The 21,910-nt window shown below is 41.8% G+C and overlaps 2 protein-coding genes and 1 pseudogene across 3 annotated transcripts in view; all 3 read left to right on the forward strand.

Moving 5' to 3' along the window:
- Positions 1-5,064, forward strand: part of vldlr (very low density lipoprotein receptor) — a 39,845-nt gene extending 34,781 nt beyond the window's left edge. For both annotated transcript variants that reach the window (XM_056432373.1, XM_056432372.1), the window contains 3 exons: positions 2,278-2,355; positions 2,629-2,798; positions 4,031-5,064. In XM_056432373.1, coding sequence (XP_056288348.1) covers positions 2,278-2,355; positions 2,629-2,798; positions 4,031-4,066 — 284 coding nt within the window. In that variant the 3' untranslated portion in view covers positions 4,067-5,064. The remainder of the gene's footprint in view (positions 1-2,277; positions 2,356-2,628; positions 2,799-4,030) is intronic.
- Positions 5,065-9,311: 4,247 nt separating this feature from the next.
- Positions 9,312-21,732, forward strand: LOC130205670 (potassium voltage-gated channel subfamily V member 2-like). Its single transcript, XM_056433170.1, has 10 exons — positions 9,312-9,437; positions 15,816-15,950; positions 17,147-17,325; positions 17,434-17,605; positions 19,034-19,225; positions 19,692-19,946; positions 20,036-20,152; positions 20,382-20,507; positions 20,973-21,066; positions 21,430-21,732. The coding sequence occupies exons 1-10, from the start codon at positions 9,312-9,314 to the stop codon at positions 21,489-21,491; spliced, it is 1,458 nt and encodes a 485-aa protein (XP_056289145.1). The 3' UTR covers positions 21,492-21,732.
- LOC130205851 (5S ribosomal RNA) lies at positions 13,191-13,308 on the forward strand (annotated as a pseudogene).
- Positions 21,733-21,910: the final 178 nt, after the last annotated feature.

Below are 21,910 nucleotides of genomic sequence, written 5' to 3' on the forward strand. Positions count from 1 at the left end.
TATGTTCTGATCCATTGTTGCTGTAGAATGAGCTGCTGAGGAAGATATTTTAGACTGGCATCAAACTCTAGAATGTTTGTCTGCAAGTACAGCACAGGAGCAGAGCACCACCTAGTGGCCGCCACTGGAAAGTACAAACAAACTACCCAAACCAAGTTCCACTATGGCTATAGTTAAAGCAACACTATGTAACAATTGTACCTTAAAATAACAGCTTGAAAAAAAATTGTGCCACTACAATGACTTTTAATATGGCGATGTGCACCTCCGCTATTGCCATAGGTGGTCTGTGGGGAAATAACTCCGCTATGTAAGATTCTGGAGCCGCCCGCTCCGGGGCGGATGTACTTCGACCTGCTTTCTGGCAGTGATTACGCAATGTCATGAAGTGCCACTCCACGCTCGCAGCTCCAGTATAAGGGTAGCTTTTTGGTGTTGTCAACAATATTGTATTCGATCACACGTACTCCACATTCAAACATTTTGAAAACAACGTATATAGGCTGAAAACGCGATCGGTATTTCATCTAAACTAAATGTTGTCATTCTTTTGGTTATGTTGTTTCATTCGCCCTTAGCAACTCAATCAAGGGGAAAAGGTACAATACGCTAAAAAAAAAAAGGGAATGGGCGGATCTGCGAATTCTGGTGTTAACTCTCTGCTCAAATGGTCGTAAAAGAAAAACACAGTCGATATGCGGAGACCCAAATGTTATTATATTAAATCAAATTCAATGCATCTGCAAGCCCCCAAAATGAACACATACACTAAAAAATCAAACCCACTCAAAACGAAGTATAATCCCCGGATCCCAACAGTCCCCAAAGTCTTTGCAGTCCCCCAAAACAAAAGTAAATGACTGCACGCGCACACACCCCCCCTCCCCCCAAAAGCCGGCAAACAGCTGACCGACCAGGCGGAAACGTGGGGAGGCGCCGCGTTCAATCCCCGCGCTACTTCACCCTAGTCCGGTAGGTGCTGGGCCCAGTTCACAGTGTTTCTGCGCAGTCTTCGTATTAGTGATCCCGCCCGTTGGTATAAATCCAAAATAGAAACAGTCGCCGGATTGTTCTGAGTCCGCCACCTGTCAGCACGCTCCAAACAAAAAACTCACGTCACCTCCCCATCGTCACCCGTTATAACCCGTGACACGTACAAATAATAACAATAATAATAATTTATTATAATACAGGACAACACATGATCCTAACTCAATACAAGTGTCTGCGAGGCTGCGTCTATCGTAACTGGGTATTTACGACACTGAAGTAAACGTTAAATACCTCAAAAACTGAAGGGGGCGCTAAAAGGAAAAAACTACATCGTGGGGCTTTAAATGTTTGTGTGCGTGATGTAATACAAGAGTTGTAAGAAGCGGACAATGACACAAAAGAAAATTGGTCTGAGATTCTGACGTTTCACTGATTTCATATTTCTGGGGAACACAAAATTATTACATGGAAACTCTAGTTTCAGAACTTGATTAGTAAAGGGTTGACAATAACTAAAAGTACTAAAACGTGGAAATTAAAATTGATTATTAGCCAACTTCTACTTATGGTAAACCAATCTCTTGAAGACCCAAATGTCACTGAACAGTGTTGTGTGTTTCAAAGTATTTATAGAGCTCCTTTCTAAAAACGCAACGATTTGCCACACTGTTTAAATGGGCTACATATTCCCTTTTAATGCAATGAATGCAGCATTATTCGACTCAATCCCACGTACATCGTCCTGCTTCTAGAAATACTCACTGGAGCACCAAATATCTTAGCCACTGGTGAAAATACATAATTGCATGCAAATTTGACCCCTTTTTGAGTAATGCTGGATAATAAAAAATACAGCAAATTTTCAAGGCCTTTGTAATTGTCTGTTTTGTACTTTCGTAGCAGGAGCTAATGGGCCGAATGCCACAGGTTGGCTCTGTTGCCATTAGGAAAAACAAACGACACCAGCTCCTCTTTTCAGCGCATTAAAATGTTACTTGGCGTGCCGATTACACCACCAAGGCATTTGGCAGCAGAGCAGATGGACTGGCAGGAAGCACATGAGTTAACAAATCCCTCTGTGGCCCTGTTTCGCCTTTAATCAATAGACGTCTTTCCCTTGAGGCGTTTTAGATCAGCTCTTTGTAGTAATGACCAAGCGCGCACAAGCTATCCGTCTAAAAGAAAGAATGTTTAGTCAGAAGTTAAACGTGTCCTTAAACTGAAATGGTGTGCTGAATGCGTCTTGGGTTTAAAGTGTTGACCTGTGCTTTGTTTTTGTCTCAGAGGTAAACGTGAGCACGTCGATCCAGGTGAACTCCACAGCCAGAGGGTCTACTGCTGCCTGGGCCATACTACCTGTCTGTGCGTACAACACACACTTGCACAAATATGCACATACACTCAAGACTATTGTATTTATTGAAACAAGTCAAGGGTTGTAGTCAAATACTGTCGTCAAAGCTTAAAATGCTCTTATGGTAATGGAACGAGACCTTATCCTCCCAGCAATTTACTACAGGAAAGGCTACATACAAACGCTTGACTACACATGCGCGTCCCACAAGCCTATCAGCCCTGTTGCTGAATACTCTGGATTATATGACGCCGGTTGTTTCCCCTTGTCCCTCTGCTCAGTGCTGCTGGTGATGGCAGTGGGGGGCGGCTACCTGATGTGGCGAAACTGGCAGCTAAAGAACCAGAAGAGCATGAACTTTGACAACCCCGTCTACCTGAAGACCACAGAAGAAGACCTTAACATCGACATCACCCGGCACGGCGCCAATGTAGGGCACACCTATCCTGCGGTGAGTAAAACTGTCTCGGAGCACAGATCGTCAAGGTGGGAGAAGGCTCGGCAAACAGTTGGTCATCTCCCCATCAGATACAGCGCCTTAAAAGCCCTGTGCCCTAAAATCATGATGAGCCCTCTTATATGATAAAAGATTACCCCCTCAGGAAAAAATGAGCTCAAAGGAGAATCCATGACAACATCTTAAGTATTCGCCATTAGCTACTTGAGCAATCCCATATGCGTTGCTAGAAGGTCCTTAGTACATATTTTCATTAGAACCTTTTAAGGAACGCATACATTTTCGTAAGAAATGTGTGAAACAAAACGGTGGCTGAAAGTATGTGATTTGTAGACCAAAATTTAGGAAGCTGAACCATATGGCCAGCGTTTAGTTATTGTTAACATAGGTGTTTACACTAACAACTTTGTAGCTAGGTCTCCAAACGTTAACATAACTGTCTTATGTATTAACATTAGTTATATTTTGTTAAAAGTTATCTCATTGATTTAGTCAGTGACATCTTTCCTCATCTTCTGCATTTCGAAAGGCTGACTTGAATTTACTGAGTTATGTGCTTGTGATTTATGTCCAAAGACTATGAAAAGCTCAATGTGGTTCTGTTTTCTTTCAGCTTCTTTGAATTGGTATTCTCTGTTAATTTTGGAGATGCCAGCTAACAAGTAAACGTGAAAGAATAGTGATGGGAGTGAAGCGTAACCATGGCAACTGAAGTGCACATGTACTGTGACAGTGTGATTCAAGGAGACAATCTATGAATTTATTTATGCAACGCTCCTTTTTAAACTCCTGACTTTAGGGGAAATATTTTGCAAAAGGGACACTTTTTATTTTGTAATTTTAACAACTGGGCAGTGTACATAATTTATATCTGGCACAGACGCTTGAGACTAGATGTCAATTACCTCTACTCTCTCACCCTGACCTTGTGGCCTTCAGTAATCCTTAGTGCATTGAGAGTACATCGCGCTGTACAAAGATTAGAGATTAATCTGGATCCAGACAAGATGGACACGCATGTCTCCTGCAGTCGCCCTCACAGCTGCAGCAGACATTTCTTTGTTTGACGGTAACAATCAAGTTGCAACATGTTGGTTGAACTTTTAGAGGTGGTCACTTTGGACAGACCATGCTTGCGCCATCTTAACTGATGACACACAAACGGCAAAATAATTGTAAAAAATTTAATAAACCTGTTTCTCTCCCCTCCCTCTCTCTGTCTTCAGATTTCGATTGTGAGCACAGAAGACGATTTATCATGATCGTTTTGGAGTTTGGGCTTTTTCTTTTTAGGGCAACCCATCGTGTTGCAAGGCCGCCTTGTTCCCATGCCGACGGTTGTCCGTAGAAGCAGCCCTTAAAGTCCAACCACATGCCTTCTGAAGTGAATTGTGTTATCTGTGGAGAGGATGACTTGAGGAAATGCTATTTATTATGTGAATACTACAATGAATTACATGTCCATAACTGTTTTCACTGAAGAGTTCGGGTTCTTTTTGGTTTTGTCTTATTTTTGCGACAGCTTCTTGTCTTTTCACTACAGTTGATCACCTTACTTGTGTTCAACCTGATGTGGAAGACGCAGTACGTTTCTCTGCAACCGGATCAACTCTGCTGGACAGGATTTAAAACTGGCTATGAAGCATCTGGCGTGAAAGGGGGGGGTCTGGGGTCAATTAAGATGTTCAATGGAAAATCTAATCCAAACTTTCTCTTTCTTGCTTCCTCTGAGCCAACAGGCTCAGATGTATGATTATTTATGTACGTCATGATTTAGGCAGTAATATCATAGTTTTTATTTTGTGCTCTTTAGATTTTGTTTTCCAACAGTACCTCATGGAGAGCATTCTTACAAGCTTTTCAGCCAGTGTTCAACATTATTATTGAAGCTGCATAAGGATCTCCATGAAAACATCATTTGTAAACATTGTATATATTTACTCGCCATCCCTCAGACATGACAGTCAATCAGGACTCTCTTTAATGCACTTTGATCAAATGTTCCTTGTGTAAATAAGATTGTATACATTTGACTTGAAATAATTTTTTTGCTATGGTCTGGCATTGTACCAGGGTTAGAGTTCAGATGTATTTAAATAGAAAGAAAAAGCTGGGGGGGGAAAAACTACTATTTTGTATGTTGTGCTGTTGCTGTGAACTTTTTCTAGCCTTGTACAGTAGGGGGATACTATTAAAACTTCAAAGCTCTCTGTGAAGAAACTGATTTGAAAATAACTTTAATTAAAACTTGATATACAAAGTTGGCGTCCTGTTTTTAATGTCAATCATGTGTGTAAAAGGGGTGACAACATATAGTTTAGTCTGGTTTGTAGACTCCTTGACTTGAGAATGATGTCCAACTTTGATATGATGATGCCCCAATAGGTGGAAGAAGTATTTGCAATACAGGGTTAAATTATCAAAATGTTCATCCAAAAAAATTAGTTTGTAATTCTGATGTATGTAGCTTGTTTTTGTTTTTAGGATGTACCTAAGAGCCAGGTTTGCACTGTCAAATTCTAAATATGAAATGTAAGATTTGATGAGAAGAAAACAGTTTAATTCCTAACTGTTCAAAGTATCCAAACTATAAAGTATACATTTTAAACTAAGTTTAAGAGAAAATGTCTGAAACATTACTAGACTTTATAATTTCCCAAAATGAGAGATTAAACTTTAGGTTATAAAGAAAGGGCAGGAGTCGGTCAGATTAACGATACAACCCAGATGCTCCTCCAGGTTCTGCGCAGTTAGAATGAAGTGCAATATATGTCAGAAATCCAACTTGCACTGCTAATCCTGCACAGTTCTGAACCTGCTGATCTTTTTTAAGAGTTGGCCAATATAGTCCAATTAACCTGAGCTGCATGTCTTTCTGAGGAAAGCATAAGAAGCTGACACAAAGAACTTGCAAACTCTACACAGGACTCCCGGACCAAGATCCGTACCCTGGCCAGTATTGCTGTGAGGCGACAGTGCAGGCCAAAAAAAAATGTCCACTCTTGACTTGTGGTCGGAACACTCGGCTGAGGGTCGAATCGGAAATGTGTTTGTGAAGTCCGTCGAGACAGTACGGTGTGTGTGTTTCTTTACTGGCAACACCAAAAGAATGATAAGCACAAGCTTCAATGATGTCAAGTTTCCTATAATGCATTCCACCGCTTGACTGTTCACCTGCATTTAACCAGATCTTGCTCATATGTGAATGGTTAATACAAATTGAAACTCGATTGTGTCCTGTTGCCTGAGAGTTCACATAATGGATGCAGTTTAATTAAAGTTACATCGCTTGCTAACACACATTGGCCTTTGTTTAGAGTGCAAATGAAAACTGGAAGAAAACCTGAATGCTTTTAGTCACCCTTACTCGATGGAGTGATGTGCTCTATCATCTGAGGCTCAAATGAGTATTGCAACAATAAAACACTACCTTGATAAAAGAAAAACAATCTCCTAATTGCATGATAAAATAAAGAGTGAGATTAACTTTTTTTTAAATGAAGGAAAAATAATTCAAGTACAATAGCAAAAAACACTACAAATGTCCCCATATTTCAATTCAACAGCTGCAAAAGGTAACGGAAAAGATGACCAGGAACCAGTTGTTGCATTCAAGTGGAGATGTAATTAAAATGAGTCTCAGCTTGCCCACGGTTTAACAACCACTTTACATTTTTCCAATAATAAAAATGAGAATTAACGGCTTTCAGAATACTTCATTAATAAAACAAGTCCTGTAAAATTGAATTTCCTTCATCCTTAACTGGAATATCGTCCGATACATATGGCTGTAGCATTTTGTTAGTTTCTTTGTGTCACTACAATTCAATGTAGATTTCACAAAATAATTAGGGCTGTCAATCGATTAAAAAAAAGTAACTAATTAATCGCACATTTTTGAAATTCCTTAATCGCGATAAAGTTTTTTCTTTTTAAAGACAAAACTTCACACGTAGCTGTGTTTTCAAAGAGGCTCCTACCTATAAAGTGCCAGCGAGGTATTTAATATTGTGGATGAGAAATTGTTTCTTCAGTGAAACATCCAGATTAGTAAATAAGAAGTATATTTGAGACCCCATTGGTCCTGTCATCTTTAACATTGAACAACAGCAGAACCAGTGGCCTTGGTAAACTGACTGACATTCACATATGTCACGTTAACCCGCTGGGGGGGCATTTTCTCCATTTTACAAAAAAATGTAAATTCACCTTTTAAAGGCGTTTTCATTTGACACATACCCCCACATGTTATACATCAAACATTCCAGAACAATCTCAGCTCTATATATTGAGGCACATTGTCCTCGCGCTGTGTTCTCTGGTTCTCTGACTGACAGGTTGCTAATGAGCCTCACCTGTGTGGTGGGAGGTCCTTTGTGATTTACTGAGTGTTCATTGGTTGTTTTTTTCGCAAAATGTTGACAGACAAACGGATTGACAAATCACATTGAAGGTTTCGTGTGACGAGTTCTTTCCGCGCCGCGTCACCCGACACGTCGCCCCTCCGTTCCTCTGTAGCAGTGTTGCCAGGTCCGCGGTTTTCCCGCGGAATTGGGCTACTTTTGAAGTGTTGCCGCGGGTTGAATTTTTTGTCCGCTGGTTCGGGTAGACCTATTTTGCATGCAAATTACATGAATATCTTTAAATAAAAATCCATATTTAAAATGAAATAATTTATTTATACCCAAATCCTACCAACCCCCCCCCCCCCCGTCGACAACGCTCGCAGTGGGTCACTTTCTTATCTCAGGGGGGCATCATGAAGGAGTTATGGGCATATTTTGAGTTCTGATATTGGGCTGGTTTTATTGGCCATTGGGCTGGTTTTGGGCTGGTTTTGATTGGCCATTGGGCTTGTTTTGTCACACAGAGCTGGCAACCCTGCTCTGTAGATCGGAGAGCAGAAGGAGGAGCAGGAGGAAACCCGATTGATTCATCCACGAGTTTAAACTGATTTCTGCTCCTTATTTTCGCGGAGAAATAATTGTTTTAAAAACGGAAACAATGTTAAACCGTACTGCCGCGGTTTGACACTCAGAGGAGTGTAAAAACTTCAAGGCACACCGGAAGTAAACAAAGTTGCGTTAATTGCGTTAAAATATTTTAGTGCGTTAACGCGGCCAAATTAATCGCATAGATTAACGCGTTAACGCTGACAGCCCTAAAAATAATACAACTATATCAAGTTATACATTGACTTACGCTATTCTGTACACGTTTGTAAAGTTAGATGTTGGAGCAAATGGGAGGAGAACGGGAGATCAAGAGATGGATATAAGAGGATAAGCTCACGCATCCTCAGTTGCAGTGGCGGGCCGTGGGCCTGGGGCCGTGGGCCTGGGGCCTGGGCCTTCAGTGAGGTCCTACACAGTCCCACCCGAATTAATCCACCTCTTATTACTATCATTATGATGCCATGGCTCTTGACCAGGGCTCAATACGTCGATCACGGCGTAGTATTGGTAGATCGCATGACATTAAAAAAAATTGGCCCGCCCCCGTCATTTTCTCTATAGCACGTCTTTGTTCATTTATTAAACTAAACAGCCGTCTGATGTTGATCGTATCTACACAACAGCATGTCATTTCTCTCGGCTCTCCGTCTCGCCCGCTGCAGAATGCGCGCATCGGGACGGAGAAAAGAAGAAAAAAGTCACTTGCACTCGTTTGTTCACTAAACAGGGCATTGTCGCACCAAAGCAGATTTCAAGTATATGCTCGACCAAATCGACATCTTCTCCTCCTTCCGCCATTGTGGGTTGAAAAACAGCTTTGTAGTCCGCGAATTAATTCCTTTATCAAATTCAGTTTCCTAGTTCTGAGGTTTTGCATCTACCTGCCCATAGGACCCGCCTCTCAATATTGGTAATCCAATCAAAAGACCTGCAGCACTCCGCCTGCTAGCTGGCTCCTGTGCGTCTTCCGGGGCCTTCGAGAAGGCCTAGAGGAGCCAACTCTAAAGCTGATTGGTTGACACAACATCGTCATTCCCATTCACTTGAAGCTACCAGCGCCTTCAATGTTGATTCTGAAGGCCTAAGGGCAGATGTTAGCCCCCTGGCAACACACGATGGCTGAATATGATTGGATAAAAGATCTAACATAAAGACCAGCCCTCCAAATCTCAACCTGGCGCTGGCAGCAGCGCAACCAAGAGGAACGCTATGAAATTAAGAGAATAACTCTTACTCTGGGAAATAATTGAATACATATTTGTGGGGAAATATATTTAGAAAAAATATATATTCTGATGATGTTTAGGCCAGCAGAGAAGGCCTTGCTGGCCCTGACGGCCCGCCACTGCTCAGTTGTGTGTGTGTGTGTGCGCGTGTGCGCGCGTTAACCGTACGCATGTTGACATGATTTATCTCTGCATTTCCCGTCTATCCATGTTTACTCATTTGTCGTCTATGGTGGTCTTCTCAGCGTGCGTGTGGGGTGGCGTTGGGAGTTAAAAGAATGACTCTGCGAGGAGGTTGATTTGAGTTTTAGATCCGGAAGTAAACCATGTTGACCCACCTCAGAGCCCGAAGCAGGAGTTTGTTCTCCAGCAGTCGGACTCAATCCGTCAAGGAAGCGGCCGACTATCTGGACTTCAACAACTCCTTTGTGAAGCCATGGAACTCCATGCAGGTCGGACATTTAATTTATTCACAATTAAAGGGGAACGCCAATCTGGTTAAATCATGTCAACAGGCATCCGCGGATACTTGGTCAAGTTAGCTGACGCTTGAAATGTAATGCATCTCTATTCATGGTGCTTTCGGTACAGAAGTTTGGGGCCAAAAGTCACGGAGATAGGCCCTTATTTAAGCAATGATATGTCCAATTTTTATATAAGTCAAAGACAACATGAATTTGGACATACGGAATAATATAATAACATCTGAAGTTACACTACTGTAGGCTACTGTTTTTAATTGAAAGTTAGCTCAAATTCAATGATTCTATTCATAATTTCAAAATATTATCACTGTTAAAAGCAAATCCTTAATATCAGTTCAAATATTGGGAAATTAAGAATATCATCTTAATTCGAGCCAATTTTGCCTTTCATTTTCACACAAACTGTATCGTAAAATCTCTAAAGATTAGACATTAACATAGCAGGGAACCTCATGAACAACAATCCAGTAGAAATATAATATAACCTTTTAAAGCATATATTCTAATGGGAATATTATATTTCCACTGGTTTATTGTTCACAAGGACCTCTGCTATGTCCATGTTTTTTGTTGTTGATTTTACTGTAAGGTCTTTGAGAAAACTAAAGACGAAGTTAGGAAACATGCAATAATGATGTTCATAATTCCCTATTTGAACTTTATTTAAAGATAAAACGGTTACTTTTAATTAAACGAGAACACAAAAATGGATTGAATATGCGCTACAGATCCAATTATTCATATGAATTACAAACCAACTGCAGAATCATCTGATCTGGTTCATTCATGAGCTTCTTGATAAGCATCTGTTGTTTGCTCCTGAGCAGGTCATCTACAGGGCTTCTCTTGAGCAGCCTGTTGACGTCCCTCTCCAGGATGGAGAGAGTCCTCGTTGGTGTCAGGACTGTCCCTTTGTCTTCCACTAACACCAGAGGATTCATTCACATAGTTCATGCACAAGTCATTAGTGGAGTGAGGAGCCATCAGAGACCGTTTCAGGTAGAAGGAGAGTCGTTTACTGAGAGCTGCTGTTGGAGGTTCTCAGAGGACAGTCGTTTGGTTAACCCTAACCCTACTTTGATTAGTTTTTAAATATAAAAATGAAATATTTGTTCACAGTTAATCTCACATAGCTGAGGTTGAATACAGAAGAATCATTCAGGATAGGGGACAAAGACAGGTTTAAAAAATAAAAATACAGGTTTCTGTGAGATGAGAGAAACCAAACGACTGTCCTCTGAGAAACTCCAACAGCAGCTCTCAGTAAACGACTCTGCTTCTGCCTGAAAATGTCTTGAGTTTTTTAAAGTTGATTCTGCTACTTTTTCATCAGCATGAAGTGGACTATTTTTGACAAAACATCTGAAAATTTAGACTATAAGCGTTGTCTATAAACCCCATTATATATATACATTTTAGTTTTTTAATAGATGTGTCATAAAATACAACCTTAGTTCACAGTTAATATCACACAGCTGAGGTTGAACACAACAATCCTTCAGTAGTAATGACAAGGAGAGGTTTAAAGAGACAATGAGAGAAACTATACGACTGTACTGAATATGAATAAGAAAAATGATAAGATCATTGAAATCACTATCTACATTTTACAGAAAAAACTTTTTTCAAGCATTATTTTAATCTCACAAACAGTTTTGTTGTAAAAGTAAATGACACAAATTCTTCATAAAAACGATTAAATCAGGAGGCCGTCACAGTATCAACTTCTATAACTGAGGACATCCTCTCATTATTGTTCTGGAAGTTAAAAACACGAGTGGGAGTTTAAAATACTTTTAATAAAAATATTATCCTTTGAGTTTTTGAAGGTTGATTTTCATACTTTTTTATCTGCGTGAAGTCGACAAGTTTTTGACACAAAATCTGACAATGTAGACAATAAATGTTGTATATAAATCCAATAATCTTTAAATATCTTTTTGTATAGGCAAATATATAAATTAAACTTTGGTTCACACTTAATCTCACACATTTGAGGTGGAATGTAAAATAGTTATTCAGGCGTGGGGACAAAGACAGGATTAAATAATCAAAGTACAGGATTAGTGAGATGAAGAGAGAAACCAAACGACTGTCCTCTGAGAAATTCCAACAACAGCTCTCAGTGAACGACTGCTTCGGTCTGAAAAGGTCTATGATTGATCATCTGCAAACCTGAAGCTCCTCACTCCACGAACGACTTGTGCATGAACTATGTGAATAAATACTCCGGTTAGTGGAAGACAAAGGGACAGGCCTGACACCAACACGGCCTCCCTCCATCCTGGAGAGGGACGTCAACAGGCTGTTCAAGAGAAACCTGTAGACGACCTGCTCAGCAGCAAACAACAGACGCTCATCAAGAAGCTCATGAATAAACCAGATCAGATGATTCTGCAGTTTTTGGTGATTTAAATTTAAAAAATAAAACTTCCGCATTGATCAACTTGACATTGTTCTCATTTAATTGGGTAAAAGTTTCTCTGACTTCTTGAATTGTGGTTAAAGAATGTTGTAATACTTTTGAAAAATCAACTCCACCATATCTGTTGTCTTACTGACTGACAAATGTTCTTCTTCCTTAAGCATGAACTCTGTACTTGTTGGTGTTTCAGGAGGAAAACTGACTGTTATTCTCTCATATTAGTTTCATATTGAATACATCGGCTTTTTGTGAATCCCTGGAAGGAACACAAGAAGACAAACACTTTGTTAATGTTTGACTATTATTTTGTTAACATTCAGTCTGTTCTCACATTCAATCGGTAAAGAGTAGTTACCGTGAACAATAATATAAAACTAAGAAGTTAAAAATGAATTTTATATAAATTGTAGTCTTGAGTTTTTTAAAGTTGATTCTGCTACTTTTTCATCAGCAAACGACTGTCCTCTGAGAACCTCCAACAGCAGCTCAGTAAACGACTCTGCTTCTACCTGAAAAGGTCTCTGATGGCTCCTCACTCCACTAATGACTTGTGCATGAACTATGTGAATGAATCCTCTGGTGTTAGTGGAAGACAAAGGGACAGTCCTGACACCAACGAGGACTCTCTCCATCCTGGAGAGGGACGTCAACAGGCTGCTCAAGTGAAGCCCTGTAGACGACCTGCTCAGCAGCAAACAACAGATGCTCATCAAGAAGCTCATGAATGAACCAGATCAGATGATTCTGCAGTTGGTTTGTAATTCATATGAATAATTGGATCTGTAGCGCATATTCAATCCATTTTTGTGTTCTCGTTTAATTAAAAGTAACCGTTTTATCTTTAACTATAAACATGAGAAGAACATGAGCGTTAGCTGGCCAGGCAGTAGTGTTGTTACTAGATGTGCCGACGCTTCGAAGCGTGTGTCGAGTAATGGAGGGGGCGTTTCCTCGAAGCGCGTATCGAGGCATGCTTCATTTAGGGGAGGAGCCAAAAATGATGACGTCCGAAGCCTCGCTGCCCGGCTGTACCACGTGACTGCTTCGGGAAGTGGTTCAGATATAGCCGGGAGGTTTGACAGCAATATAAACCCCTCAGGCTCCATTAAAAATGTGGGTTGTTGGTTGAGAGTTTGGAGAGTTTAGAGCAGTGGTGCCAGGGTTACGGCCCTCGGGCCGGACTCGGCCCGACTGTACGTCACATCCGGCCCGCGGATGATAAGGGGAGAATTTTTTAATTTTTATACATTTTTGTCTCCAATTCTTCAAAAGGCTCATTTGCAGGCTCACTTTTCACTTCCGGCCATACCACCTTGACACCCCCGATCTCGTCTGATCTCGGAAGCTAAGCAGCGTCGGGCCTGGTCAGTACTTGGATGGGAGACCGCCTGGGAATACCAGGTGCTGCAAGCTTTTTCCCACTCTTTCAAAAAAGCCACAGGCTTTCATTTAGTTACTAAATGAAGCCTGTGGCTTTTTTGGTGCATTTCTATTTTATATATGTAGGCTACTTGCATGGATAGGAAAATGTTACGTTTTTAGAGGGTAACTGTCTCCTGCTTTAGGCGATGTAATTGTAGGCCTCATTGTGAGGCAATTTTGGTGCCAATGCAATTTCTTTCTTTTTGGGAACATTTTCACACACAGAATACATTCAAAAAATATTTTATTATGCACATATGTGAAAATTTATGTACAGAAATGATTTGGTCATACAATTTTGTAATTCATAGTCATTCCCAACAGCCATAACAGACACAACAATTCAATGCATCACATTATGTGGTTCAGATACAGCTGCCTGTGATTATACACTTGGCCAGTAGGTGGTTCCGTGAGCACATGAAGCTTCGAGAAATGAACCCTTTCTCGAACCAATTGGCTGAAGTGGTTCGATGCCTCATGAGGCTTCATCTCACCATCACTACCAGGCAGGAACCGTGCAGCGGAAACTGAAGGCTGGGTCCATTATTGGTGGCTTCGTTCTGTCACGACTCAAAAAGCATGACCCAAATGCCGACATTACTGCACAAACTAATATTTAATTCCAAAAATCACAGACCAGACAGGAATGACAAAAACGCGGACCAAACAGTACGAAGCCACACTGGGAATGAGACGAACAGGGTTTACATACACAGGCAGGCGGATGTGATTGGACAACGGGGAACGAGACACAGGTGAACACAATGAGGGCGGGGCCAGCAATCACACAGAAGGAAACAATCAGGACCAGGGCAGACAACCACAGGGAGACAGACGACACAAAGACTTCAAAACAAGACACAAAACGAGACACAAACTACAGATCATGACAGTATGTACACACTCATGAATATTATAAATATGTTTTAAAACAGCTGGTAGGAGCAGAAGGAACATCCTAGCCATGGCTTTTTTCTATAGATGTTTCCTGATATATTTATTCTTTTAGTGTAAAGTCTATTATTTTGTTGGTATTTGTTAACTTAAACAAATTTGGCTGCATTTACTGTATTTAAGTACTGCACAGTACAACTCTGACATGTACTTAATTGTGTCTTGTAAAAAGTCAAATAAATTGTTACAAAGTTATTGCAATTGATATTAAGTTTGATTAATTATCATGTTTATTAATTAGCATTTTAAGTAAGCCATTAAGTTAAAAAACACACAGTTATAATTAACAAAATGTATTCATGAAGTAGCCATATGGCAATAACTTTACGAGCGTTCACAAAGAAGAACATGTATAGCCACAGAGTTTAAGGAAGCATTTAGGATTAGACTGCTATATCGGTTATGATATTGCAATTGATATTAAGTTTTATTAATTATCATATTTATTAATTAGCATTTTAAGTAAGCCATTAAGTTAAAAAACACAGCACATACAAAAATATTACATCACACAAACTATTCAGTTATAATTAACAAAATGTATTCATGAAGTAGCCATATGGCAATAACTTTACGAGCGTTCACAAAGAGGAACATGAGTCTAAGGAAGCATTTAGGATTAGACTGCTATATCGGTTATGATTATGTTTGGGTAAGTCTCCATGAATTCATTGTATTGTCCCCAAAAGTCCTGAAAACATGACTGTTTTCTTCAATAGGGGCGAGATCCCCCTAGCGACACTGGCACTCAGTGGCACTTGCCAGTAGTTACCGCAGCTACTCAGCGACAACTCAGTGGCAAGTCTGTGGCAAGTGCCGCTATAGTGCCAGTACTCAGCGGCAACTCTGTGGCAAGTAAAACTGATTAACGGCAGCTGATCTGTCGTAACAACAATGGTTGTTCCACCCACAGCTTCTCGGCGAGTGTCGCTCGCTTGCTGCTGTCCTGCCACTTGAGTGTTGCTGCCGGCGACTCGTCGCAAACACGCCACTGAGTCGTCGCTGCACAGGCACCTAGCGGCACTTGCCACAGAGTTGCCGCTGAGTTGTCGCTGAGTTGTCGCTGAGTACTGGCACCTAGCGGCACTTGCCACATACTTGCCACTGAGTTGTCAGTGCCAGTGATTGCACTCGCCCTCTCTCGGGTTTTTTTCATCTATCTTTTTGTGTTTTCTCAAAGCTCCCCTTTTCGTCACTTTACAGGAATTTGTTTGTTTTCCCTCTGTCAAGCCTAATGTTCAAAATGCATGGCTATGTTATTGTTGATGGATAGATACAAAATTGTTTCAATGTCAAAAATGGTTGTAGGCCTACTGATCATGAAGGGGTGCTATTTCCATTATTGATTAATGTTCCAAAGCCCAAGAAACGCCTGAGTAAAGAAGCACACTTACCATCACATGCATGTTTCAATCTTTACCCCAGTATTTAACTTGTATCATGCTTAATTTGATCCCTTTATTTTATTTTGTCTAATTTTAGCTTGTAAACAAGCTTAAAATGCTGAATTCATCACCAAAGTTGTTGTGTTGTTTGCGAAGGATCTGGGCAGAGACATCTATGATCTTTACACCGAGTATGAAAACGAAGAGGAGGATCGACTCCCGGTGTCTCCCTCCTGTCTGCTGCTCTCTCCGACCAAACACTTCACTCTCAACATCAACGTTGGCGGAACGGTAACTTCTTTCGACTCTACTGGGACACCAAACCAAGCTTTTATTTGTAATTCGCACCGAGCAGGCTGCACATTCTCCGCCAGGGAGAGCTGTCAGTCGCTGTCCTACACCTGCTAACTTTTCTCAGATATATTATGCCATCTGAATTTTCAGAATTTATATCAAGTTTGGTTCTTAAAACTGATAGTTATTATTGTAGGAGATTTTAATATTCATGTGGATGTTGATAATGATTGCCTTAGTGCTGCATTCATCTCATTCAGTGCGTTTACATGATGGTATAATTCGAAAATTGCTTTAGTCGGACTATGCTATCTTTTGGGTCATCTGCTATTATCCCAATATACATGGCAGTGAGTAATTCAAATCATTGGCCGAAAGCATGTCATATCCGATACGATAGGTGGCGCTGTTTTCATTACAACTCGTGGTGATACAGCCATTTCCGCTTGACCTCTTCACCACTACCACCAACAACAACATCAACATTTCGAGAAAGAACCATGAACTTTAGTATGTTCAACTCCTTCAATACATTAAGCATAAATTCTGTCTGCTCTTCGGTCCAGAAATGTGTGGTGGCTCTTGTGTTCTCCATAGCATTGTTTGTTTGTTTTCTGCCGGCCAGGCTCCCGGCAGTGACAACTTATCGTCTCTTTCGACTTCCGGGTCACGACATGGGAGGGAGGGAGGGAGGGAGGAGGGCGGCGGCGGCATCTCAAGCATGCGCAAAGATGCAAAGTCCAGTTCCTAATCCAATTCACCGTTACATGCCGCGATAGTCGAATTATCAACCGGATCGGATCGAGTTATCCAGGGGTGTTAATCGGATCGTAGTCGGACCGCACATAGTCGAACAAAGGTGTTTACATGAAACGGATAATTCGATTTCAGTCCGACTAAGCCAGTTATTCGAATGCATGTAAACACGGTCAGTGTTGGACTCGATTGGATTCTGTCAGAGAGTACAGAAACCCATCGTGGAGGTCTCCATCGTGGAATATGCCTACTACGAACTATTCATACAGTACACAGGTGTGCTCTGCAGCTTTAATATTAAATGCGTGTGCTTCTTCACCCTCGACAACTATTATGAAAGCCTCTAATAGTTAAAATGATTATCTTACTTCGCCATTCTGATTATATTTAAACCCATATTGTACCTCAGTATATTCTCCTGTCTTCCTCTCCTCCAGGTTTACTACTTGTCCTACAGGTTAGCAGCCAGGTATCCAAAGACACGGATCGGCCAGTTGGCCACGTACACTGACCACAGCAGGAAGTTGGACCTGTGTGACGACTACATCGTCCAGAGCAACGAGTTCTTTTTCGACCGAGACCCTAATATTTTCCACAACGTTTTCAACTTCTACAGGTGAAAATAAAATGAAAGAGGAATGGGGTTTTCTGTCTCCTTGGAATGGGTCCTTGGAATGGCTCCTTGGAATAATTTTGGATCTCCTGTCTCTGTCCTCTCAATCAGAACTGGAGTTTTGTACATTAAAGACGAGCTGTGTCCGCACAATTTCCTTGAGGAGATAAACTACTGGGGTGTCAGAATCAAAAACAGCCAACGCTGCTGCCGTATCTCCTTCGAAGAGAGGCAAGACGAGCTGAACGTCCAACTGAAGATACAGAGGCAGCTGATCGCAGAGGTGGGTGATGGAGAGGCAGGTCGCCTACCAGTAACTCCGGAAGATGCAGAAGATGAAGCCAGATTCCAGATCTCAGAGGCATCCACAGTCCTCAGTTAAGAATATTTTCCTATTCCGTGGAGAATAATTAAAACATAAACACACATGAATTGGCTGGTGATGTCGGTCATAATGTCATAAGACGTGCTACAGAAAATCATGCACCCCCTGGATATACTGAAATGAGTTGGGCGATTGATTTTTTAATCGGCCAACAGCGGCATGTCAACATGCTCTTGACCTAATACCTGAAAGCTGTAAGAACCTTACCATCAGCCACAGCTGCACTTTGTGATTAGTGCTATTTAGCATATGTTATAATCCAATATGTTAGCACCCTAAGGCCTAACACATTAAACTAATGTGGCAAACCCCGGTAAACAATATTAACTTGTGAGCAGGTTTGCATTTTAGTTTGGGGTCCCGGAGGTGAGAGTTCATTTCGCATGACGTTTCTCTCTTCGCCCATCAAAAAATATAGTTTGGGTTTGAGAGTCATCCAAAAACAATGGAGGTTAAAGGAAATTAATTAGTAGACTAGTACCCATTAAACAAACTATGGATATTCTGCAGCACACTGCAGGTGTTCGGGCATCTGATTCGGATGCCTCCTGGACGCCTCCCGTTAGAGGTTTTCCAGGCACGTCCTACTGGGAGGAGACCCCGGGGAAGACCCAGGACACGCTGGAGAGATTATATCTCCCGGCTGGCCTGGGAACGCCTCGGGATCCCCCAGATTGAGCTGGAAAGTGTCGCGGGCGAGAGGGAAGTCTGGGTCAACCTGCTGGGTCTGCTGCCCCCGCGACCCGACCCCGGAATAAGCGGATGAGAATGGATGGATGGACACTGCAGGCAGTGCTCATTGGAGCTAAATAGTCTCTATGAACTCTGGAATTAAAACTACTGCATTATGAAAATATCATGAAGTCATCCGCTTTCAAGTTCCAGTGGTTCAGCTTCTCTATTTGTACCTGTAAGATTTTGTTGGTAATCTTCTGACTGACCTACATTTAAAATCACCGCTCTGCTCCGCGTCTTGACAGATGGAGAGCGGAGAATAAGCTTTTTCTTGGCACAGATTTAGACAGATCTTTACATTACAGAAGTCCCACTCTAATGCAGTATTATCGTAGTTTCTTCCCCGCTGTTTTCTCTCAACATTCAGTTCTCTCCTCTCCACATTTTGCTTTGTGATCCAGACATTTTGTTTGTCTGTCCTCATCCTCGATGAAAGTGTTTTGATTCTTAAAAGAACAAATATTTAGTTTCTGTGATTGTCCATAGTTGGCAATATAAAATACATATACACTTTTTAAAAGTGGCCAGTAAAACAACTCTTTTTTTTGGTTTAAATTGTGAATGGGATGCTTTCTGTCTCGCGTCGTCAAGCTGGAGATGGAAGAAAACGAGGTGCTGTTTGACAACTTGGCCTTCGGGTCGACCCGGAAGAATATCTGGAACTTGATGGAAAAGCCGTTCTCCTCGGTCACCGCCAAGCTGATGGCCGTCGCCTCCTCCATGTTTGTGCTGCTCTCACTGGTCACCATGACGCTCAACACCGTGGAGGAGATGCAGTACAAGGTGTGTGAGAGTGTGCATGAAAAAGGAAAAATATGTTATGAGCACATTAATGAGGGATTCCACAACTCTTATGGATGTCGCTTTCAACATTATGTTCAAATAAATTAGAGTGCCATGCATGCATTTTCAGTTCAATTCAATTAAATTCAGTTTATTTGTATAGCCGATTTTCACAAATTACTAATTTGTCTCGGAGTGCTGCTTTACAATCTGTACATATAGACATCCCTGTCCCAAAACCTCACATCGGATCAGGCATTTAAGACAACAAATAAATAAAAAAGTTGAATGTGTAAGAACACAAAGAAAAGAGAAGTAGTCAAACAAAAGAAACTATCTTAGAGTGCCCCAGTTAAATCAGGATATTTCTAAACACTTAGAGCACACTTCTTTACATCATACACATTACAAAAAAACGATTTCACCAATCCGTCCGCTTTCAACCCTTGTTTAATTGTTCTTACAGACTGAGTCGGGCCAGCTCAGTGGCAGATTCTATGGCGAGTACGTGGAGTCGTTCTGCATCACCTTCTTCACCCTGGAGTACCTGCTGCGTCTGGCGTCCACCCCCGACCTCAAGTGTTTTGTACGCAGCATGCTGAACACCGTCGACCTGGTCGCTATCCTGCCACACTACCTGCAAACGGCCCTGGAGTGCTTTGAGGACGAGGGCATGTACCTGCACTCGGGGGACATCGAGGTCGTATCAAGTGTTGGAAAGGTAGAATTCTAGAGTGCTAGGGGGGGGAGCTGATTCAATGTATTTGTCTTCCACATACATTGGCTTTTGTCCTGTCATCTTTCTTCTAGGTGGGACAAGTTCTGAGGATCATGCGTCTGATGCGAATCTTCAGGATCTTGAAGCTGGCTCATCACTCCACAGGCCTCAGGGCTTTCGGCTTTACACTGAGGCAGTGCTACCAGCAGGTCTGACTGTACCTACTTCTGGTTTAGCATTTTCAAATACTTGGGTTCAGGCAATGAAGAAACTGTTGCACATGTTAAAAATGCCAGAGAAGCTGCGAGTGGGAACGACCGTCGCCTGTATGGATGGATACTGATGAATCTAAGGTTTCCACGCCTCACAGTCGTGAGCGAGACCATGACGCTGACGTGCAGGGAAATGCCACATATAAATGTGTTTGTCTCTGTGCAGGTGGGCTGTTTGCTGATGTTCATCGGCATGGGCATCTTCATTTTTTCAGCCATGGTGTACACCGTGGAGCACGACGTCTACAACACCAACTTCATCTCCATGCCGAATGCGTGGTGGTGGGCCGCTGTGAGTCCACAAACATAAACATGCACACGCGTTCAACAGCCTGTCAATCATTCTGCTTTCTATCCATTCACTGTTCTGTGAGTTCCATCCTCTTCGGACAAGTGGCAGCATTGGCGACATGCTTGTTCCTGGTGGTTCCAGGAACCACTCCATTTTGCGCGACATCAACATAAGCCATCATGGCCACACCTGAAGAGGTGTTTGTTGTGAGATTTGTAGCTGCATTTAACTGGAGACGGGCACGCTAGAGGGTCAGGTCATTACATTGAGTCCCCCGGTTGGAGGTCCAGACCTTTCAGAATGGTTGATAAACCCGCTCATTTCGTTCGTAGGCCTATGAATTAGAAGAGATATGACTTCAAGATCACAATTAAAAAGGAGAAATTAGTATTTCTTCAACAACTTATTGTACCTTTGTATTAAGTATTTTCTGGTTCTCCCTGTCTGTTTCTTTCAACCTTTCAGGTGAGTATTTCCACGGTGGGCTCGCGGGAAGGTGCACTTCGCCAGGAGGGCGGCGAAGAGGCTGGCCAAGTGCTGCGAGGACGTCCCGCCTGCGGTGAGCCGGCCGGGTGGTAGATTTTCAAAGTCTCCGCTGAGATTTGACAGGGAAAATAATGTGTGGCATTCTGCAGAGGCCACCTTAACATCCAGACCCTGTGGCGTCGGTTTGAACCAACAACCTGCCGAGGAATCTAGTTGTCAAACCTCAGTGAAGACAATTTAAAATGTCACCCCAAACCATTCATCCATCCTTCATATGCCTATCCCCGCATGCACTGGGTGAGAGGTTGGGAATAACCCTCTGAATTGGTGGGGTGTAGATCAGATGGAAAAAGAAAATGTCATTAAATTTCTTACTTTACTTGCCAAAACACTATATGCTAATCCTTATTCTTTTTAATCTACATCTACACTAAAGCGGTCTGTTGCGCCATCATCCCCAGATGCTCTTCTGCCTCTATCCACGTCAATTGTCTCTAAAACTCACAAATAATCCAGGATTCAAGAGCGAGCGGCGAGGACTGAAATCATAAATTGAAGACCAACATCTGGACGATGGATATTAGGCCCGTTTATTTCCCCATACGTCTCTCCAATAATAAAGCTTTGTCTCTTCATTGTGTCATCATTAAGCTGTGCAGCTCTCTCCCGTCGTTTGTGTGCGTGTAAACATCAGCGTCACTCCTGCAGGAATCGTTCCAACACTGCATCGCCAAGCAGGGCTGACAATACTCACGTCATTAGTGTCACAAGATCTTTTTAGCAGCTGTTCTGCTGTAATAAACTGTATGTGGTCACGTCCTTATTAAAAACTTACTGAGAAACAGCTGACGTGCAATCAGTGTTTGGATTGGTGGCTGACATTTTGGAAATGAAGATATTGGCTTTCTTGCAATGAG

This window comes from Pseudoliparis swirei, chromosome 15, assembly GCF_029220125.1.
Source record: "Pseudoliparis swirei isolate HS2019 ecotype Mariana Trench chromosome 15, NWPU_hadal_v1, whole genome shotgun sequence".
Classification (NCBI taxonomy): Eukaryota; Metazoa; Chordata; class Actinopteri; order Perciformes; family Liparidae; genus Pseudoliparis; species Pseudoliparis swirei.

Coding starts and splice junctions, on each gene's coding strand:
- LOC130205670 (XM_056433170.1), top strand. CDS start 9,312: ATGTTGACCCACCTCAGAGCCCGAAGCAGGAGTTTGTTCTCCAGCAGT. Junction 9,438..15,815: donor AGCCATGGAACTCCATGCAG/GTCGGACATTTA, acceptor TTGTTTGCGAAG/GATCTGGGCAGAGACATCTA. Junction 15,951..17,146: donor ACATCAACGTTGGCGGAACG/GTAACTTCTTTC, acceptor CCTCTCCTCCAG/GTTTACTACTTGTCCTACAG.